Source organism: Pundamilia nyererei, unplaced genomic scaffold (assembly GCF_000239375.1).
Source record: "Pundamilia nyererei isolate P.nyererei 1_Seehausen unplaced genomic scaffold, PunNye1.0 scaffold00070, whole genome shotgun sequence".
In the NCBI taxonomy this organism is placed as follows: Eukaryota; Metazoa; Chordata; class Actinopteri; order Cichliformes; family Cichlidae; genus Pundamilia; species Pundamilia nyererei.
Genome location: NW_005187471.1, coordinates 786,439 through 805,549, shown reverse-complemented (window position 1 = coordinate 805,549; position 19,111 = coordinate 786,439). Strand labels below are relative to the sequence as shown.

General features: G+C 42.4%; 2 protein-coding genes across 6 annotated transcripts in view; both read right to left on the bottom strand.

Moving 5' to 3' along the window:
* cdan1 (codanin 1) overlaps nucleotides 1-8,753 on the bottom strand; it is a 13,289-nt gene extending 4,536 nt beyond the window's left edge. The window contains exons 1-22 of the mRNA XM_005736578.1: nucleotides 8,590-8,753; nucleotides 7,415-8,076; nucleotides 7,121-7,321; nucleotides 6,597-6,787; nucleotides 6,262-6,381; nucleotides 6,092-6,170; nucleotides 5,883-6,003; nucleotides 5,599-5,708; nucleotides 5,234-5,323; nucleotides 5,036-5,111; nucleotides 4,691-4,896; nucleotides 4,399-4,540; nucleotides 4,073-4,216; nucleotides 3,720-3,886; nucleotides 3,542-3,623; nucleotides 3,279-3,368; nucleotides 3,149-3,203; nucleotides 2,015-2,151; nucleotides 1,822-1,925; nucleotides 1,307-1,456; nucleotides 1,129-1,192; nucleotides 889-967 (exon numbers count right to left, since the gene is read on the bottom strand). Of these exons, the coding sequence (XP_005736635.1) occupies nucleotides 889-967; nucleotides 1,129-1,192; nucleotides 1,307-1,456; nucleotides 1,822-1,925; nucleotides 2,015-2,151; nucleotides 3,149-3,203; nucleotides 3,279-3,368; nucleotides 3,542-3,623; nucleotides 3,720-3,886; nucleotides 4,073-4,216; nucleotides 4,399-4,540; nucleotides 4,691-4,896; nucleotides 5,036-5,111; nucleotides 5,234-5,323; nucleotides 5,599-5,708; nucleotides 5,883-6,003; nucleotides 6,092-6,170; nucleotides 6,262-6,381; nucleotides 6,597-6,787; nucleotides 7,121-7,321; nucleotides 7,415-8,076; nucleotides 8,590-8,667 (3,148 nt within the window). The 5' untranslated portion in view covers nucleotides 8,668-8,753. The remainder of the gene's footprint in view (nucleotides 1-888; nucleotides 968-1,128; nucleotides 1,193-1,306; nucleotides 1,457-1,821; nucleotides 1,926-2,014; nucleotides 2,152-3,148; nucleotides 3,204-3,278; nucleotides 3,369-3,541; nucleotides 3,624-3,719; nucleotides 3,887-4,072; nucleotides 4,217-4,398; nucleotides 4,541-4,690; nucleotides 4,897-5,035; nucleotides 5,112-5,233; nucleotides 5,324-5,598; nucleotides 5,709-5,882; nucleotides 6,004-6,091; nucleotides 6,171-6,261; nucleotides 6,382-6,596; nucleotides 6,788-7,120; nucleotides 7,322-7,414; nucleotides 8,077-8,589) is intronic.
* A 2,071-nt stretch (nucleotides 8,754-10,824) lies between these two features.
* Nucleotides 10,825-19,111, bottom strand: part of ttbk2a (tau tubulin kinase 2a) — a 19,400-nt gene continuing 11,113 nt past the window's right edge. For 4 of the 5 annotated variants that reach the window (XM_005736574.1, XM_005736576.1, XM_005736575.1 and 1 more), the window contains 6 exons: nucleotides 18,850-19,057; nucleotides 18,516-18,739; nucleotides 17,846-18,398; nucleotides 16,653-16,991; nucleotides 14,894-15,861; nucleotides 10,825-14,735 (listed from right to left, as the gene is read on the bottom strand). In XM_005736574.1, the coding sequence (XP_005736631.1) occupies nucleotides 14,285-14,735; nucleotides 14,894-15,861; nucleotides 16,653-16,991; nucleotides 17,846-18,398; nucleotides 18,516-18,739; nucleotides 18,850-19,057 (2,743 nt within the window). In that variant the 3' untranslated portion in view covers nucleotides 10,825-14,284. The remainder of the gene's footprint in view (nucleotides 14,736-14,893; nucleotides 15,862-16,652; nucleotides 16,992-17,845; nucleotides 18,399-18,515; nucleotides 18,740-18,849; nucleotides 19,058-19,111) is intronic. The other variant, XM_005736577.1, reaches the window with a different exon arrangement.

The window sequence follows — 19,111 nt, the reverse complement described above, 5'->3', positions numbered from 1 at the left end:
TCTCCAAAAAAAGTTTGGATAGGGCCACGTAATCACTGTGCATCATATTTTAAAAACAGTTCATCAACCCCATCTCCTACCTGGGACTGATGTACCTGTATGTACTTTTCAGCACTGATGGTGCCTTTCCAGCTGTGCAAGCTGCAAAATCCATGGACACTAATGCACCCCCATAACCAACAGAGATCCAGCCTTTGGAACTGAGCACTAATGACAAACTGGATGCTCCCTCTCTTCTCCTCATTGCAATTTTAATCCATCTGACCACACAACAGTTTTCCACTTTGCCTCAGTGCATTTTAAATTAGCTTTGGCTCAGAGAAGACAAAATGTTCTCTGGATTATATTATATTTAATTGTAGGCAGGGACATTACTGGATATTCTTGTGTAATTGCTACTGAAGAATATTTATTTTATTATTTTACATTTACAATTTTTTTTCCTGGGGACCCTGTGACACCCCATTGAAGAGCCGTAGGCTGTGGATCTCTTAAGATCTCACTGTTGGGTTTGTAAGGCCATGTTACTCCTAAATTTCTATCTTGTTCAAAGAGAAGTTCTAAGCTAAAAGGAGAACGCTAAGAGAATCGATAAAGAATCGAATTGTTAAACAGAATCGAAAATGGAATCGGAATCGTTAAAATCTTATCAATACCCATCCGTAGATGCCTCTCTAGAATAAATATGACATTACATTTTGTCTGTGTCTGTTGAAGTATAAGCTAAGATTTTTGAAAGTAAATAAAATGAACAACCGGTCATTGGATCTCCTTCCAATAAATAGATAAATAAAAATTATAATCTTCTTCTGCAGACATGCAGAAAATGCACATCTGAAACAGCTCTATATTTAAGTTTCTGGGTGATCTATCCCTTTAACTAATTACCTGTAATGTTAGCCGAAAGCCAGCTGCAGGCTTTTTCTGTTGCAAGACGTTTGGTGATGTTTTCCGAAGTGGCGAGTACCTGCGTAGAAATTCGAGTGTAAATATCCAATTCCAAACTCATCCACAAAGGTTTCTCAGAAAGTTCTTTTATTAGCTAAAACTCTATATTGCTGTAGTTTGTTGTATTTATGTTCTGCTTCCTTTTTTTTTCTTAAACCAAATATGTATTCTTGGACTTACAGTAGGCGAAGTCTCATGAGGGAGCAATATTCGTATGGCTTCAGGGCTCTTCTCACAGCAAAATCTGCAAGCAAGAGGGTGTTTTCTTAACTGAAAGTGGCACCTTGTAATAATTCCCAATCAAATCTATTCACGTAACAAGAAAACGGCTGGGCGCTTGTAAAATAAGCTGTCGTACCTGGTGGCTCTTGCCAAAGCCTCCAATCCCGCATCACACAATTGAGCACAAATGGAGTCATTCAGTTTTGATGGATTTGAGTTTGGCGACCCCAGTCCGTCTCTCAGCATCTTTTCTCCTCGTCCCACCAACTCATTTACTAAGGTAGCCCTGCGGGAAGCCCAAAACGAATAACACAACTGTACAAAAATTACATTTAAAATAAAATAACAACGATGCTCTTAGTAAGTCTTGAGCAGATATCTATATAACATTTAAACACAGAGTGGTAAATTTACAGCAGTTGCCACTGAAGTGCTGTAAAACAAGCTGTTGGACAGTCTCTAGCCTCCTAGGTAAGCAACCAACCAAAGCTGCAGGCTGATTACAAACTATTCTCAGAGTCACTTTCAATTGGAAAAGGATAATCTAATGGAAGGCAGGTTAAATAAAAACAAAGGGATGTGAAAGCTGCAGTTAATTTGCAATCTAGTGGCTTAAAAACCAGCTTACTCTGAAAGCTCCACAATACTCACTTCATATGCTTGACAGCATTGGATCCAACCCTCTCAGCTACAAATTCCACAGTGCGACGTAACGATGGAGGCTGGTTGTGAAAGAAGGCTTGCTCGAGGTCCACCTGTCATATTCAAGCAACAGATTTAAATACCCCACACACAGGAATTATTGCATTTAAAGTCCTGTTTGCTGTGCCGCTTGGTTATTCACCTGCAGTTTCTGCTGTGACCTGTGAGCTGCTGGCGTGTCCTTGAGCTCAGCAGACGTGGGAGTAATCTTGCGGATAATTCCTCCGCTCTTGGCTGTGCTTCCGGACACAAAGGCAGCCAAAAGCTTACGAAATTCACCTGAATGAATAAAAACAAGATGGATTTATCTAAAGAAAGCGCGTGTTGCTGTCCCTTGGCTCATCTGTGGTGAACGTGTTGAGCAAACGTGAACAAAGCTGTGCAGTTTCTGATTAAAGGACGGTTTATTTTTCAAACTTCTTAATGAAACTCGAGTCCACCAATGACTAAACAAAAGGCCAAACAACCTATAAGAACTGTGCCATTCTTGCACTCGCTACTCTGCATCCAATCAAAGGGCAAAAAAATCCTGCAAAGATTGAGTCCTGTAGATGCAAGACTTTAAATTTAATGTGTCTATGGTTAAGAATAATCACACCTGTACAACAAAAAAAAAAAAAAGAAATTACCATCCTCAAGACAGAGCTTCACTTTAACCAAAAGAAAAGGACACGCTAGTCCAACAACCCAGCTCCCCATATGCAAATTAAAAGACACAAAAATAACGTGTGGACCAGCCTCGAACCTACAGATGAAATGACAAAGCAGTTTTGTTATGGAAAAAGCTCATAACCAGCCCAAGAGAAACTCAATAAAAAGCCAAGAAAGTGACTGATAACATACAAAGTAATTCACTGTAATAATTTTTACTGTAATTGTAACAGCCAGCGACAGACACTCTTTCTTGCAATTCAAATACTTTGTGAGACAATCCATTTTATTAGTATTATTTTTTTAATGCTACTACCAGTAAAAAACACACACTGAACAGAAAAAAAAAAAGAAAAAAAAAAGATCAAAACCTCACAGATAAACATACACGTGTAGATGAATGTGCGAATCAGCTGGCTGGTTGTACCAAACTTGTGACTCCTTGTTCCCATGAATCTCAGTAATAAAGGGGAAGGTAAAGACTCCAATGTTAATATGGCTATTAAACCATCTAAATTAAGGCATGCAGAAATAAACAGCCACTATAAATTAAGATAAGAATACAGTGCCCTTAAACCCAATTTAAACATAAGATTTACATTCAGCATTCCACATTTCTACTCACCAAGAAATGGACAACAAGTATAAAGAAGCTGCTGATCCACCAGAGGAATACAGTCCTAAAAAAAAAAATTAACAAGCATATAAAAACAAGTCGTTTTATGGACAAACACCTATTAAAGTTTGTCACTTACAAGCCCTGCCACATTTATGTCGCTTTCTTCCACCTTGGCAACCTCAGTAAACTCACTAGTGAAGAAAATATCCTCTGGAATCACTGGAATCTACACAAGTTAAACACAAGTTCAACTACATGTTAGCATTACGTATAAATAAATATTATTCTCAGGCATCATAAAAGTGTTAAATAGATCTTTGAGTCATGATTGGTGAGTCTGCTGCTCACTGTATGAACCATTACATAAAAAACAAATCTTGCCTACACATTGTAACTCACCTGAAAGAGCCAGCCTAATACTGACACCATCAGTAGCTTATTTAGGTAACACATTTCTTCACATCGATCAAGAACCAGTTTCCTGCAAGCAAACAGGAGACTTTTTATTTTACTATATACACATACCATTTACCTGTACTGTCATAACTAGTTTACATGCATGCATATGAAGACAAACCTATATAGGAGAAGCAGTGTGCCCAATGTGGTCCTGTAGCAGAGCAGCCGAGGGCCGATAAAGTCTAGCATGGAGAGGAACTCCACCAGCCAGGGAACAGTGAGGATGGTGTGCCTTCTCCTTATACTGTTTCTCAACACAGCACACACATCTAGCACTGGAACACTCTGTGGGACCAAGAGGGAAAGAAAAAAAAAAAAAAGTAGCATGGCATCAAATATACATTTATATCTGTACTGCAGATGTACCGGTACAGGAAGAAAATAAAAGGAACTGAAACTACTTCTGACTTTTACATACACCATTTAAAAACAGGCCTGAACATTTGGTGCAATAAGTATTTGTTTCGTCACCTTGCTGCGCAGGGCTATAGCAGTATCCTGTATTTCTCTGGACGGCTTCTCGGATGTTTGGTAAGGCAGAAAGGAAATGAATCCCAGAAACTTTGCTAGAAGACGAGCTAGGAGCAACACAGAGGAGAACCGCTGCTTCTCGTCCTAAAAAGGATGAAATAATAAACAGCATAAGAGCTCATCTTCTTAGAGTGGACAGGTTTAAGAAGATGAGCTCTCCAGGTACCCAGGTTAAAATACATTGCTTCAAATAAAAAAGGAAAATACAGCTGTAAAGCATTTTAACAAAACACCCACAAGAGCTGCAGATGCAGATAACAAAATACCTGCTGCTCCATGTCTCCATCTTCCTCCTCCTCCTCTTTGTCCCGCTCACAGATGGAAGCAGGAGGGCTCAGGATGGACACCTCGTCCAGCTGGAGTAGCTGCTGGCACAAGCTATCCTGCAGGTGCTGGTTCAGCTGGCAGCTAGTGCACAATATACAAAACAGATTATAACAACATAGTCCATTAAAAAAAATTTAAGAAAAAAGTTTAACTAGTAAGAACACAGGAAATTTATATGAAATTTAATATTTATTATGCTGTTATCTTTTTACTTAAATGTTGTTGTCTCACCAGCTAGCAGCCTGCAGGAAGTCCCTGAAGAACTCTTGGTAACCAGGAAAAGATGGAGGTGAGCACGGGCCAACAACTCCGTGAGGCTGAATGAGACGCTCTTCAAGACGCTTCAGGCGCCCCAGACCCTCAGCTCCCAACATGCCTAACAAGTCAGCATCAGGAGCATCTCCAGAAGTGCTGTTCACTCGGGGACCTTTACACATCTAAAGGAGAAAAAAAAAGGAAAGAAAAAAAAAAAAAAAAAGGTCAATTTGAGACCTTATTGGGCCAAGTAAGAAGAATGTCACGTGGTGGCAACTTCTGCAATGAGATAGATAGCTTTTGTTAAAATGTATGATTTACCTGAATAAGCTGCTTCAGGAACAGACGCGCAAAATGAGAATGATTTCCTGCAGAAGTCATCTGACTCATCATTCCTCTGAAGTAAAGACAGAAAAAGATCCTTTATTACATTGAAATCCTTAATTTCACCCAATTCCTGACCATGAGGGGGAGAAATAAATAAATAAATAAAACACTGCTGTAACTAACTGGACTTACCTGATCCTATTTCCAAGTGCAGTGTCAAAATTCCACCCGGGTTCCTTGTGAAAGTCCTCCCACTCTCTCAGCACCTCATAAAAAATATCTCTGTGAGAAGAACAAAAGAATCAGGTGATTAAGATAATTGATGAATGGAAAAAATATACTTGATCATTAATAAAATTAATTCAGTGGTTTTATTCAACTTATTTCAACAGTTGAATCCTTAATTCACCAAACAATCAAGAAAAGTTTCTCATCTCACAATTAAATCTACAAATTATCCAACTATAATATTTCACACTGTGTCGATCGACAAACAACATTGCGTTTGCAATTTAAAGCAGTTCACCTCTATAAAATGGACAAAAGCAGAAATGTACCTCTGTTTTTTGAAGATGTGGAAAGCCTTGTCACTGCTAAAGTTGGACCGGTTGTCAGTATCAGGTTGGAAAGGGACCGAGTGGATGAAAGTGGACACTGAAGGAGAGAGCTGAAATACATTCATTTTATTTTTTTTAAGTGAAGATGGGTCAAAATAAGAATCTGGATTAACAACATAGGTTGGTAGTAATGTTAATAACATAGCATACAGCACTGGGAAAGATTTAAAAACACAATAAATGTTTGCATTTACTTCATCAGCTGTACAATACAACTCTGTTACCTTGGCCGTGCTTTTATCTTGGGCCTGAGTGAGTAAGTCCCTGAGATGTGGAGAGAAAGATGCCACCCGTTCATTCTCTGCCAGCAGTCGCAATGTGCACTTGTCCAAATGAGCTACCAACCTGATAAATTACAAGAAGACATGGTTACGAGTCAAAAAGTTAAGAATGTTGAGGAGTCGGTTAAGTGGAGAAAACAAAAGACACTCACTGAAACTGATTCTCCAGGACCTTCACTGCAAAATACACACAATTGTGTACTGGTCTTAAATAACATCTTTCGAGAATATCTGAAAATTTGAAACAGATCGGGACCTTCAACACACACACACACACGCAAATATGCAATCCTAGTATTTGTAATATTCCGTGACTGCACACCTGAGTGTGAATGAGCTGCACACAAACTTTCCTGTTCATCGTCATGAGTGTGAGGGGACCGAGACGTTAGTAACTGCATCACAAAGAAGAGCTCCAGGAAAATGTTTGGTACGAGGTTTTCTGAAAACACATAAAAAAATTTTTTAACTAATTTAAATGTGTTTAGTCTTTTTTAAATTTCTTTCATTATTAATTACTCTTTAATTACTTAACAGAAACCTGTTGACAGGCATTTACTAATAGCTGTTCTTCATCTAGCAAAATTGTTTGTACAAGTTCATTTTATCCTCATGTAATTGTTTTTAGATAATGATCACCACCTTGTGGTCATTTACCAGAGATGCAGGTACTATACAGCTCAACCAAAAGATCCAGTTCCAAGGAGAAAGTGACTTTGGATGGTTCAGGACAAGTTGTCTGTTGTTCTGGTGTAACTTTAGATCCTGTTTTAAGCACTGTCTTGGTAGGGGTGCATGGTTCCAAAGAAGACGGCTGAGGAGAGCCGACCTGCTGGGCACGCTTTGTCCTAAAAACAAGAAATTCCTGATTATAAAACTACAAAGATAAACTGAGATGTGGAAAAAAAGATACTTCAGCTGGTGCAAAAACAGCTGAGACTGTTATACATATAAGAACCTGAAGGGGAATTTTACTCTAATCCAGAGTGTACAGACGATTACCAACAAAATATGGATTACACTTCCATCATTCCCTGTAAAACACAGCAAAATATTACCCATCTGTAAGTAATATGGCACCCACTAGCAGACATGGATTACTGGCCAATCCAAAAACTAAACACATTTTCCCCACAATGCACTCAAATCTGTCTGACCAAATCGAGGAAAAGTGCACTTACTTTTCCTTTTTAAGCAATTCCCTTTCTTCCTGCAGACTCAGAGAACTGCCCCCTGTCATCGACCCCTCGAGTGGCACTACTCCTGACAGGGGGCTGGATGGTTTACTGAACGGGGTGGAAGTGAAGCAGGTCTTTGGTTTAGAGCGTGGCCGCTCTGCACTTACTGGTGTCGGGTTTATTCTTCTAGTTGGCTTAGATGCCCTGAGGAATAACAGAAGTGGTCAGATTGTTTGAAAATTACATGTTCAAATCTATATTTACGACTCTACTTCTGTTAGACTTGTGCAGACTCACGCAGGAGAAATGGGTGAGGAGCCAACAGGAGGGAACTCCTCCAAGTTGTTGAAATTGAGCTGACCTACAGATGGAGGTGAAACCTGCTCAATTATCCTACCATACCCTTCTCCTCCTCTTACTGATCTCCTCCCCCCAGTCTCATCAATATAATGCCCTCCACGTCCTCGCCCCCCCAATGACATGTTGCCACCACTCTTCTTGCGGCTTTTCTGGGACTGGAAGCTAGGGCTGTGCTGAAAGTCAGGAGGAGAAACCATGTAGTCCCCAAGCATGATCCTTTGCCCACCACGCCGCTCAGATCCTGAAGGCCTGGAAGCAGGGCTCCATGTTGTAGAAGAGGAGGGGCTGCTGAAGGCAGTGACCCCGCTCAGACAGTGAGATCCTTCAGGTCCAGGTGACACAAATGAAGGAGAAAACAGCTGGACGCGGCTCGCAGCCCGAGTACCATTTCCACCACTGGCAGACTTGCAGCCCCTCTTTTCCGAGAAAACTTGGGTCTGTGCAGCAGGCCTAGGGCGGCTGGGAGTCTTAGCTGGGGTGGCGGGGCCATGGGTGAGTGCTTGACTGCTCTGCTCTCTCAGAAAATTTAAAAGAAAAGGGACGAACTCCTCTTTGTGAACTGTCAGCCCGAGCTCACTAATCGACAGCTTGTCCTCGTCCTGTTGAAGAAAGAGACTTTAAGTGTTGGAAAATTGGATCGAGACAAGCGCACCAACCATCTATCAACCATGAAATAACTCAGATCATCAGCGCGATTAAATCCTAGATGCATCCCAAGATAGTAGATATCCACGCAATTAAATCTTCTGGATAGATACAGTTAAATCTCCTAAGAAAATTATTATCTAACCTAGCTAACAACGTGCTGGCTAATTTATGGCAAAACCCCACATCTGTCTTAAGAGAATGAAAATAATAGTAAAATTATTAAGTAACTGTGGTAAATTATGACAGGTTTTACTGAAAACATTTCTTCTGAAAAAAGGGAAGCTGACAGCTACCATCTTGTCTGTAGTCGACCTGATCTACAGCTAACGTGGCTCGCTAGCACAGCAGCTAAAAGTTTTGTTTACAATTAGTTACGAGCTGTGTCATCACACAGAACAAAGTAAGCGGAGATAAAACGCAGATAAATGCTCCTCTCGTGATAGTATTACCCGTTTCAGACCTACCCCTGCACTCTTTAGCCACTCCACCACCTTAATAATATCCACTTTCTGTGATAGAAGCGATTCCAAAAGAGCCGCCATTCTTGCCAAGCGCTGCGCGGCTGAAGAACTGAGAGGAAAGGGGGCGGGGTTAGCCTGTACGCATGCGTGTTGCAAATTACGTGTGCCAACTACGTGTGTTTGTCATCTGAGCCTTCAAGAGTCATTCAAGGGCCGTTAAAAGGGCCTGCTTTCACATGTCATCCACCCACTAATAATAACAACCTAAATACAGTCCTTTGCAAAAAAAAAATAACCTCGAGTCACCACTCATTTTTTAAATATTTCGCTTACAAGGAGGGAGACTTTCTCAAAAACCTTTTAAAACCTTTTAAAGTGGTGTTGCGTAATAGTTTTCTGGGCTTTCTGAAAATCATAGCATGGTGTGCTGTGTTGCCTTAAAATAACCTGAGGAAATTGGAAGTTTTTGAAAAGTATCCTAAAAAGTATCCTAAAGTCATGTCCTATCATGCACTTCCTTTTGGAAAACATCTGATTGATCAACGTCTTCGCTTTTCAGCATGACAATGATCCCGATAACACTGCCTGTGCAGTAAAAACATACAATGAAACACTATCAGTCGCGGACTGGCATCGCCTGGACCTCAGCATTACCGAAAAAAATGTGGGATCATGTTGACAGAAAACAAAAGAAAGGGCAGCCAGCATTCAAAGAAGAGCTTTAAATACTCTTCAAATAGCCTGAATAACTATTCCTTAACACTACTTTACAACTTAAAAAAATTAAAAGAAAACCTCGGGGTGTGTTGAAAATAATGGTGCTCACATGAAGTGTATTTTTGCCTCACATACTGTATTTCTACATATGTTTGCAACTTACAATGAATCGCTACACCTACACTACCAGTCAAAATTCTGGACACACCTTCTCATTTTTCTTTATTTTTACTACTTTCTACATTGTATATACACACTGAAGACATCAAATATATGAAGCAAGATATATGGAATTATGTAGCAAAACAAAAATGCTAAAAACTCTAAATATGTTTTATATTTTAGATTCCTCAAAGTTGCCACCACTTGCTTTGTTGACCACCTTCTCTCAATGAGCTTCATGATATAGCCACCTGAAATGGTTTTCACTTCACAGGTGTGCCTTGACAGGGTTCATTTGTGGAATTTCTTGCCTTCTTAATGGGGTTGGGACCATCAGTTGTATTGTGCAGAAGTCAGGTTGGTACACAGCTGACAGCCCTTATTTGACAACTGGTTCACACCGTGAAGCATGGAGGAGGAGGTGTGATGGTGTGGGGGTGCTTTGCTGATGACACTTTTGGGGATTTATTCAAAACTGAAGGAACACTGGACCAGCATGGCTGCCACAGCATCCTGAAGCGACATGTCATCCCATCCCATCCTATTTGCTTTTAGTTGGACTATTATTTATTTTTCAACAGGACAATGACCCCAAACAAACCTCAAGGTCAAATAGCCCATTTGACCAACAAGGAGAGTGATGGAGTGCTGCACCAGATGGCATGGCCTCCACAGTCACCTGACTTAAACCCAGGCGAGATGGTTTGGGATGAGATGGACCGCAGAATGAAGCCAAAAGGGCCAACAAGTGCTCAGCATCTCTGGGAACATTTCAAGTGACTACCTCATGAAGCTCATCGAGAGAATGCCAAGAGTGTGCAAAGCAGTAATCAAAGCAAAGGGTGGCTGTTTTGAAGAATCATGACGAAACATATAAAAATGTTTTGAGCTATTTCACACTTTTTTGTTTATTACATAATTGCTTGTGTGTTCATTAACAGTTTCGATGGCTTCAGTGAGAATCTACAATGTAAACAGTCGTGAGAATAAAGAAAAAACATTGAGAATGTGTCCAAACCTTTGACTGGTAGTGTATTTTTTATGTTCCTATAGGGGTGTCTATAGCTATTTATTTATTTATTTATTTATTTAATGATTGAGTCTAAATCATATTGTATTAAGATACACACAGCATTGCTGACTTTGAATGCAATCTTCAAAAATTGTGATATATTTTATTTAATTTTGGGACTAACATTTACATTTAGAAAAACAAAACAATGAATAAATCCTTTTTACTTGTTTTTAATTTTAAATGTAACCTTAAAAGCACAAGCAAGTAAAATGTTATCAACTCAGTTACTTTTTATGTTTTGTTGGATGCTTTTTTTTTTTTGTCTTTTTCAAAAAAACAACAGCTTGAATGCCCAGTGGTTTTATTTCAATTAAAAAGAAGCACTTTATAAATTAGCAATTTTAATATGCGTATCCTTGCTCAGTGTCCAACATTTCAGGATTATAAACAGGAATCTGTCACAAAATTCTTTCTGCATGCGGAATGAGTATTTTATTTGTAACCAGTTTATAAAAATAAAATACAAAATAATTTGAAAACAAAAAGAAACAAAACACTGTACAAGGCATTGATATGATACAAATAATAGAATTAACATAAATAATTACAGGTATATACAATGCAAAACTCCCGCTTGTTACATTCTTTCCTTGAGACTGTACAGTTACATTTCAAAACAACGACATACATTACAACACAAAAATATCAACCACTGAAAAAATCCCAACAACTCAAGTGAAAATGACAGATGGGCAAATTAGCAAAAGTCACAATAAATAATTTCTGTCAAGTATTTATAAGCAATTCAATATCATGACATGAGAAGTGTACAAGTGCACACCAAAGCTTTTATTAGTTTCCATCTCACCTTTCAAAATAAAACAAAACAGCTGGCTTTATTCTGTTGGTCTGTGGCTTTGTGTAACCACAAAAAAACCCCAACAAGCTACTATAAATATGACACTTTCTAATAGCGAGCCACTTTTAAAAGTGACAAAGAAAAATCTCATCTGGAAGGTAACACTAACCTTACGACTACACACCACTTGTGAGATAATAATATTAAAACCCATGATAAGAAATCTGATTATCTTTTAAAATCAGCAGCACACTGTTTAGTGTCTGTCCTTCCCTTTCATTGAAGCCCGTTAGGATATATGTCATATTTGTACGATAATGATATTATTTAAATACTACTTTCAATATTTTACAGGTATATATTAAAAGTCTGCACAACAGCGTTCTGAACTTCGAAGCCTTGAAAGAGGGGGAATTCAAAGACTGCTCGCTGGCGACGTATAAATTGCACAGCCATTTGAAAGCATACAGCTATCACACTGCAAACACACCTTGAATACGGCACCCTGAAATTCTCCAATTTCAACCAGTCGATCAGTAAATGGTCCACACATTCTCACAGTGGAGCGCTCCGGCTCTGACACAGAAGTCTTTCAGCACTGATTTCAGTGGCGAGGGTTTGCATGGTAGCACATGCCATTTATAGACCGAGAGATAAGAGAGAGAGAGAGAGAGAAAGGCTTGGCTTGGCCTAATACTGGAATGATCTCCAACACAGACAAGGCTCAGTCATCCCTCGCTATGCACAGAGGGGCAGAGAAGAGACATTAAGGCGGCTGACTGACTGAACGATGTCTGCCTTCAGGATGAGTCATCATAGCTGCTCTGTGAGGCTAGCGTAGGTACCTGCGAAATCTACATGAGTCAGACGAAACAGCATTGTTTAATATCGACAGAAATAAGACGCTCTCATCTCAACTCAAACTGCAAAGTATATCAAAATATTTGGCGATGTGGTTTGTGACTGTGACTACCATCAGGCTTCAGCTCGTGAGTACAATGCAAGACTGTAAAATGCAGGAAAGTCTGTTCTCCTTTTATTTTTGCATGTCACTACAATTATATGCAATGATAGAATCATCCCAGGTTGGTGCAGAAAACTAACATCAGGTAAGAAAGCAAGTTTTTAATATGAGCCAGAGAAGATTTAGAGATTCACCTAACAGGAAATGGCCAATGTGGTAAATGCTATATAATGATGAGTGTTATGCGGCTTTTTACTCAGTAGTCGATTTGGGGGGTTTTCTCTGTTGAGCATGCAAAGAGAAGCACTGGAAGGAAGCTGAAGTTATTTTACAGTATCTTACAAGCAGAGGAGTGGGAATAGGTTGTGGAGGAGAGCTTCAGTGAGGAATCCTGACTAAAAACTGAACACAAACAACACTCTGGCTTCTTTACCTTGTGCACAGAACGTATACTGTATGTTGTTATATAAAAGACATTCTCCGGTGCGGGAGAAACGGGAACGGAAATAAAACATTCTCGCACGTGGAGGCATGGAGCATCGTTTTGGTGTGAGAAATATGTACATATGGCCTCCGTTTTCAATAACATTTGACAAAATTCTTTTTTTTTGAGGTCTGAAATTCACATTTGTTCAGAGTTTTATCTCAAACACTGGCCTGGTATGTAGACAGGACAGCTAATATTTCCTGTTACAAATAATAGCTACTTTGTCCTTAAGTAAACTGCTGCTCAAATTATGTTTGATTAACAAACATTTGTGTTGCTACCTTTTCTACATAAATGAATGAAAAGGGTTGTCTTATAACCGCTGGCACAAGTCTGTTTTTTGGCTCTTGGTTTTTTTTGTTGTTTTTATCTTCCTCCGCTAATTACAAACACACCAAAGTGAATCTTCAAGCTGCCCGAAGTGCCAAGGCACGCGCTACGACGAACATCAGTGCACCTTGAGTCGTTTAAACTTACTACTGCTACTAAAACATCACAAGTCTAACCTCTAATTCCTTCATTCCAGTGTGACATTTCAGATTCCCTCTCAGCAACACAGTAGGCACAAAAAGGTGTGAGTCCTCACATGCTTTACATGACTGATTGTATAAAGGGTCGCTTTGAGCGATCCCCTCATTTTAAAAACGAATGCACGTGACACAAAAACCACACTTTAACGATCGCACGCGAGAGGATAGGAGTCGTAAGCATTGCTAAGCATCAAAATAAATATCTCAATAAATACACAAATTCTGCCTATTATGCATTCACATTTAGCAGAAAGAAAACGTTATACCCTGCCTGATCTGAGTTAGGCCCTCCGGCCAATAATTAAAGTCGCAAATCCCATCAGTATGATTCAAATGCATTAGTGCTGGGGATAAATAAGTTCTAATATATTGCGGTGCAGGACAAATCAAAGTTCAATAATCCGGAGACTTTTATATATGTGCCCACTGGTCCAACTAACTTCTGATTTATGTGTTACAGCGCTGCATGAACGGTTTAAACTACAGCATTGATTGTAAAAATGAAAAGAAGACCCTGACACAACATTGCCTGTTTGGTAAATTATCATAAAGGACGCACTCCACCAATTCAAGTTCAGTCTGCTAGTCATGCATCGTCATTCAGCTTGTGAACAAGTATTTAATGTCCTCAGAGTTTTGGGAAAGGCAGCATTTTTGGGGGTTGGACTAAAATTTCTGGATATCCCGGCTTGTGCCACAAAGATTAATAAAAGTCTTTTTTAAAATATGTTTTCCAAGAGTCCGGCAGCCTTAGTGCAAAACTACAATCACTGGGGTGGTATTTAAAAGCTGGACACATACTGAATGACAAAGCCTATGCAAAAAACAGAAGGAGCGAAGAGAACACTGACAAACTGTGAGAGGAGTAAAGTTCAGACTATTTTACTGATTATACAGGAAGACTCACTGACTGATGTCTGTCCTATTACAACTTCTCTGCTATAGCAACTCAACCTGGTGGGGTCTATCTACTCAGTTTGCTGGAGCACTTGCTCTCTTTGCTGCAGCCTTTTCCTCTAGACAGGTGGAACGGGCTGGTGCGCGCCTGCCGACTACAGCATGTATCCTGGTGGTGGTGGTGGTAGAAGCGGCGGGGAGGCGGCGAGCCGGAGAAGCTAGGGGGTGAGCGGCTGCGGCCAAAGCAGCCCCCTCCCCCGCCGCCACGGTGCTCGTGGCGAGAGGGCGAGGAGCTGACCGAGCGCTGCAGGGAGGAGGAACTGCGGGGGGAGGCGCTCGAGCTGCGGTGGTGGTGCGGAGAGCTCGTCAGGCTGCAGATGCCCATCCTGGAGCCCCCGTGCTGGGCAGAGGAGCGGTGGTGAAGGGGGGAGCCACGGGAGCCATGCATTAGCTGAGCAATACACGTCAGCAGTTCTGAGTCACTGGTGCTGCCAGCTCGGATGCGGTAACGTCTAAGCCTGAGTGAAACATGAAAAACAGCGAGTGATATTTTACAGCAAAGCTCAAATGGAGATAAATCAAGTTTCTTGGCATAAATTATTAAATTAAATAAATAAAAGAGAAAATATCTTTATAGTATCTTAATGAAAGTAAAAGATGCAAGGCAACAACTTACCTGCCCTCCACTGTGGGGCGACACGGTGGTTTTCCAGGAGGTGGACGTGGCATGAATTGAGCAGCCAGTTGCTCAGCAGAAGAAGCTGCCTGAACGGGACGAGGGATCCTGCTCTTGCGGGACAGCGGGCTAGAGGAGGAGGAGAGAGACGGAGCGTCGTCTCCCTGGCGGTCAGAATGGGAGCCCATAAGTGAGTCCTCATCCTGAGAACGGTCAGAGGTGGAGGACAGTGGATCTCTAGTGAGGGAGGCTACCATTGGGCCACGCCTATCAGAGAGGGATGGCGAGGCAGTGGGTGAGGGGACCTGGCCTTGGTGGCTGGCTTTCTTCTGTAAGAGCTTTTCCTTGGCGGATCCTGGTGGAGGGAGCTCCAGGAGGGCAGAGGGCTCCAGCACAGGGATTCGACTTTGCCTGCGGCTAGGGTCTTTACGGGGGGCAGCCAGCGGGGTGGAGGAGGCTGGGCTAGTGATCTGTTCTGGGGTCAGGTTAACTTCTCTAGGGTCTTCCCCCTTCAACTGAGGCTCTGTGACACAGGGAGTGGGGATAGAGTCATTCTCATTGTCTTTAAGCTTGAGGAAAGTTCCAATACTTAAATCCCTTTGGTTGTTAACAGGAGGGGAAAGACGGCCATTGGCAAACAAGGGGCTGCGAGGAGAGCGATGGGAAGATGCCGAGCATGGAGGAGGCGAGCACGGTGAACGAGGGCAGCGCGGGGAAGACGTGCGGCTTGGCACAGGGCTTTGAGCTTTGGTGCGGCTGTCTCCATTAACCAGCATCTCAGCCAGGGGGTCTACTGGTGACCCTGGATGGGAGGCCACATGGTCCTGCGGGGAGCTGATGTCCACTGTACGCTCCTGAACCTGCTGAGCTTCTGCTTCAGCTTCGCCATGCCTCTCCAGCAGGAAACACTGTGGAGCACTGTCTGAGCCTGACTGGGAGGAAAGCCCAGAGGGACGCTGAGCCGTCAACTGGAGTGGGGAGGGAAGAGGTGGAGACATGGGAGGGAAGAGAAAAAGACACAGGTATTATTTAAGAAAAAGAAAAGACTAAAAAAATGGCAGTAATATTCTAAATTGTCAAAGGTCTGTTGCTGATAGACTACAACATGGCGAGTTGTGCTGTAGATCTGCAGCAAGAGCCTGTTGCAGATGTGTGAACACTGAACAATTTTACAAAATGTGGTAATAAATGGTGATTAGTTTGGCAACAGCATGCAATACCATAGCTACCATTATCAGACCGAAACACACAAGTGCTATGGCAGTGTCAGTCAAGCTGTGAGTACTAAACCAGCAAGTAGGACAGGAAACGTTCACGCAACTTCGCAGGGGGCTTCAGCGAAGAGAGGGTGAGGAACAAATACAGGGAGAGAGAGAGAAAGAGAAAGATAGAGAGGACAAAGACGATCTGAAACAAAAGAGACCATGCAACCTGTAGTCATGACTCGACATTCCAAACACACATGCCACAATCAGACAAACACACAAACCCTATCCAGATCACAAGAACACATGTCCAGACACAAGGACACATCTGACCCATGCTCTGTCTGGCCTGCACAATGCCCCTTATGGTTTCTGGAGAGAGCTGCCTGACAGCAACACAATAAGCAAGCCAAATGAAGAAAAGAAGCCAAAACCAGCAACTTAAATGAAAACAAAAAAAGAACAAAAATGTTGACAGCGGGTGTAATGCTACTGATGTAGAGGGAGCTGAATGGAGGTCTCTTTTTACAGGTGACCTGTGATGGGCTCATCACCTGCTGAAGCTGGGCACGGGTGATGCGAATGACTGAGGGAAACTTGGTGTTGGCAGCACCCGCAGGGATGGCTGGCAATTTCCTGCGACTGGGTGAGCAGGTGCTGGGGGTGGGGTTTGGTGGCAGAGGTAGGGAGGCGTGGTAGGAGGAGGAAGAGGAGGGGCGTTCTTGCGGCTGCTGGTCGGCGGACTGGCTGCGCCTCAGGGCTGGCAGCTGACGTTGGTGCAGTGGGTCCGACAAGGTGGTCAGGAGGGTGTGAGGGCTGGGAGAGCGCAGAGGGATGGGGCTGGATGTCCGGACCGCAACCTCCTCGGGCAGAGATGGAGGAGAGGTAGGGAGCTAAGAGATGGGAGGGAAAGAAGTGGGAGGTGGAGAGAGGAGGGGTTGTGAGATTTGTGAGGGACTGAGGAAGTATAGTGGAAGTACTGTGAGGTGGGACAAGCAGGCTGCGCTAGCGGGGAGCAGGATGCAGAGCTTTAAGTGATGAAGGGATCAATTAAAGAAGTTCTAAAATTTTTGCATACACTGATGAAGAAAGATGGAGACCAGTCAGGGAGTTTTTGTTATGGCAGTTTATGTTTACAATCTGGATATAGAAGTTCGGACTGCAGAGGAAGTCAGGGGATAGACAATCAGGATAGCAGGTCTGTTCTCTTACATGTTAAAATCAGTCAAAGTTAAGCTCAGAGACAGAGCAGCAATATGGAAATGGAAGATATAGACTACTGGGATGTTATGAATAGGTAAGTAGCAAGAAAGTAGTTTAAGGTAAGCAAATCAAAACATATTTTGGAAATAAAAAGTTTGATTTGAGAAGCAAAAAAGGAAAAAAGCAACCACTTAACCCAAATGCCTGCAAATAAATAATTAGATTGATTACAAATTAAAGTAAATCAAAGCCATAAGACCTCTTTCTCCCATGCTGTGATCTGATAAAAAGCTCTGAGTTGTGTCACAACTATCTTTTTCTAACAAATACACACAAGTGAAGAAGCGAGCAGACATAAAGCAGTAACATTTAGCTTCAAACCACAGCAAGATGCAGCTGGTGACACTCTGTTGAATGATATTAGCATTTACGTTCTATACCTAGAACTCTGACTCTGTGCAGCTTTTTAACCTTGTAAAATGCTGACTATAGTCAGGATTATGTATGCCATGTTATGATATGGTATTCAAATGAAAGTGCTTACCTGTGTGAGGACTCCCTCAGCCAGAGCTTCAGCCGGGCTGGTTGGAGTGATTGGGGGCAAGGGCCCTGCAGGGCCCACACTAAGCTCCAACTTGTCCATTTTTACACTTCCTTTGGAAGAGGCCGTGCTTTCTTGTTTGGCTTTCCCCGATCTAGGGCTCTGGCTGCCCTTTTCCCATCCAGGATCCTGTCCATCTGGTTGTAGCACCTCTGGCTCCTCCTCCTCCTCCGAAGGGCTGGTGGTAGCCTTGACTCCTGGGGACCCACTGGGTCGCTCCACCATTACCCACTCCCTTGAGTCAAAGTCCTGCCTCCCAGAGCTCAAATTGAGGGCCACAAATCCCCCACTGCTGGCTGCCCCCTCTCCCTGCTCTAACGATCCAGGGGAAGCTGGCTTAGGAGAACCACCACCGGATAGAAACTCTTCATCATAGTGCCAAACCCTATCAGGACGCTCCCCGGCAATTACAGTTTGAGCCTGAGTTACTGGGATGATAGCAGCTCTGTCAGATTCCTTCTCCTGTTGTTGAGTGCCTAGCTGCTGCTTTGCTGAACTGAACATACACAAGACAAATGCAAACAATCAACCTTCTGGTCTACCTAAAGGTGAATTTAGATAAGAAAGTAAGTATTACCATGCAGTACAAGTATTGGTTGCTTAGTAGACTTACCAGGCATCCACGAAGCGCTCTGGGCTGGGCTTGGACTCCAGGCCAAGCCTCCTCTCCAGCTCGAAGCTGTGGATGTTGCGGAGCTTCCTGAGCAGAGGGCCATCACGGTCTGAAGCCACCACCTCAGAGTGCAGTTTGACAGGGGAACCCAGGCTTGGACCAGCATAGGGGCTCTGGTGCCCTTGGTTGCCCTGGTTGTTGCAGTGTTCCTCCTCCGCTGCCGTCTGTGGGAGACAGTGTTTTTTTGTTTTGTTTTTTAAAAAGTAACTTAAATGCCAAAGAAGCAGGTGAAGTTCATTTCTTATATTTTCTTTGAATTCCCTGTGGCTTTTACCTTCCAGACAGCTGTCCTGATGCGGTTACGGTTGCGATCCAGCTCCTCCCAGACGTCAGTCTCCTGGTTCCGGTGCGGGTGGAGGGGAGAGCCCGGCAGACGCTCTGGAGCAGGGTTGTTCTCCACGTCGCTGAGCTGCTCATCCTGCAGAACCTCATCTGTATTTTCTCTCAGCAGATCGCCAGGGATCAGGGACGCATTTGCCATACTGTAACAAGAAAAGGTGCACACACTTTCAATGTCTCTGAAGATATAATATATA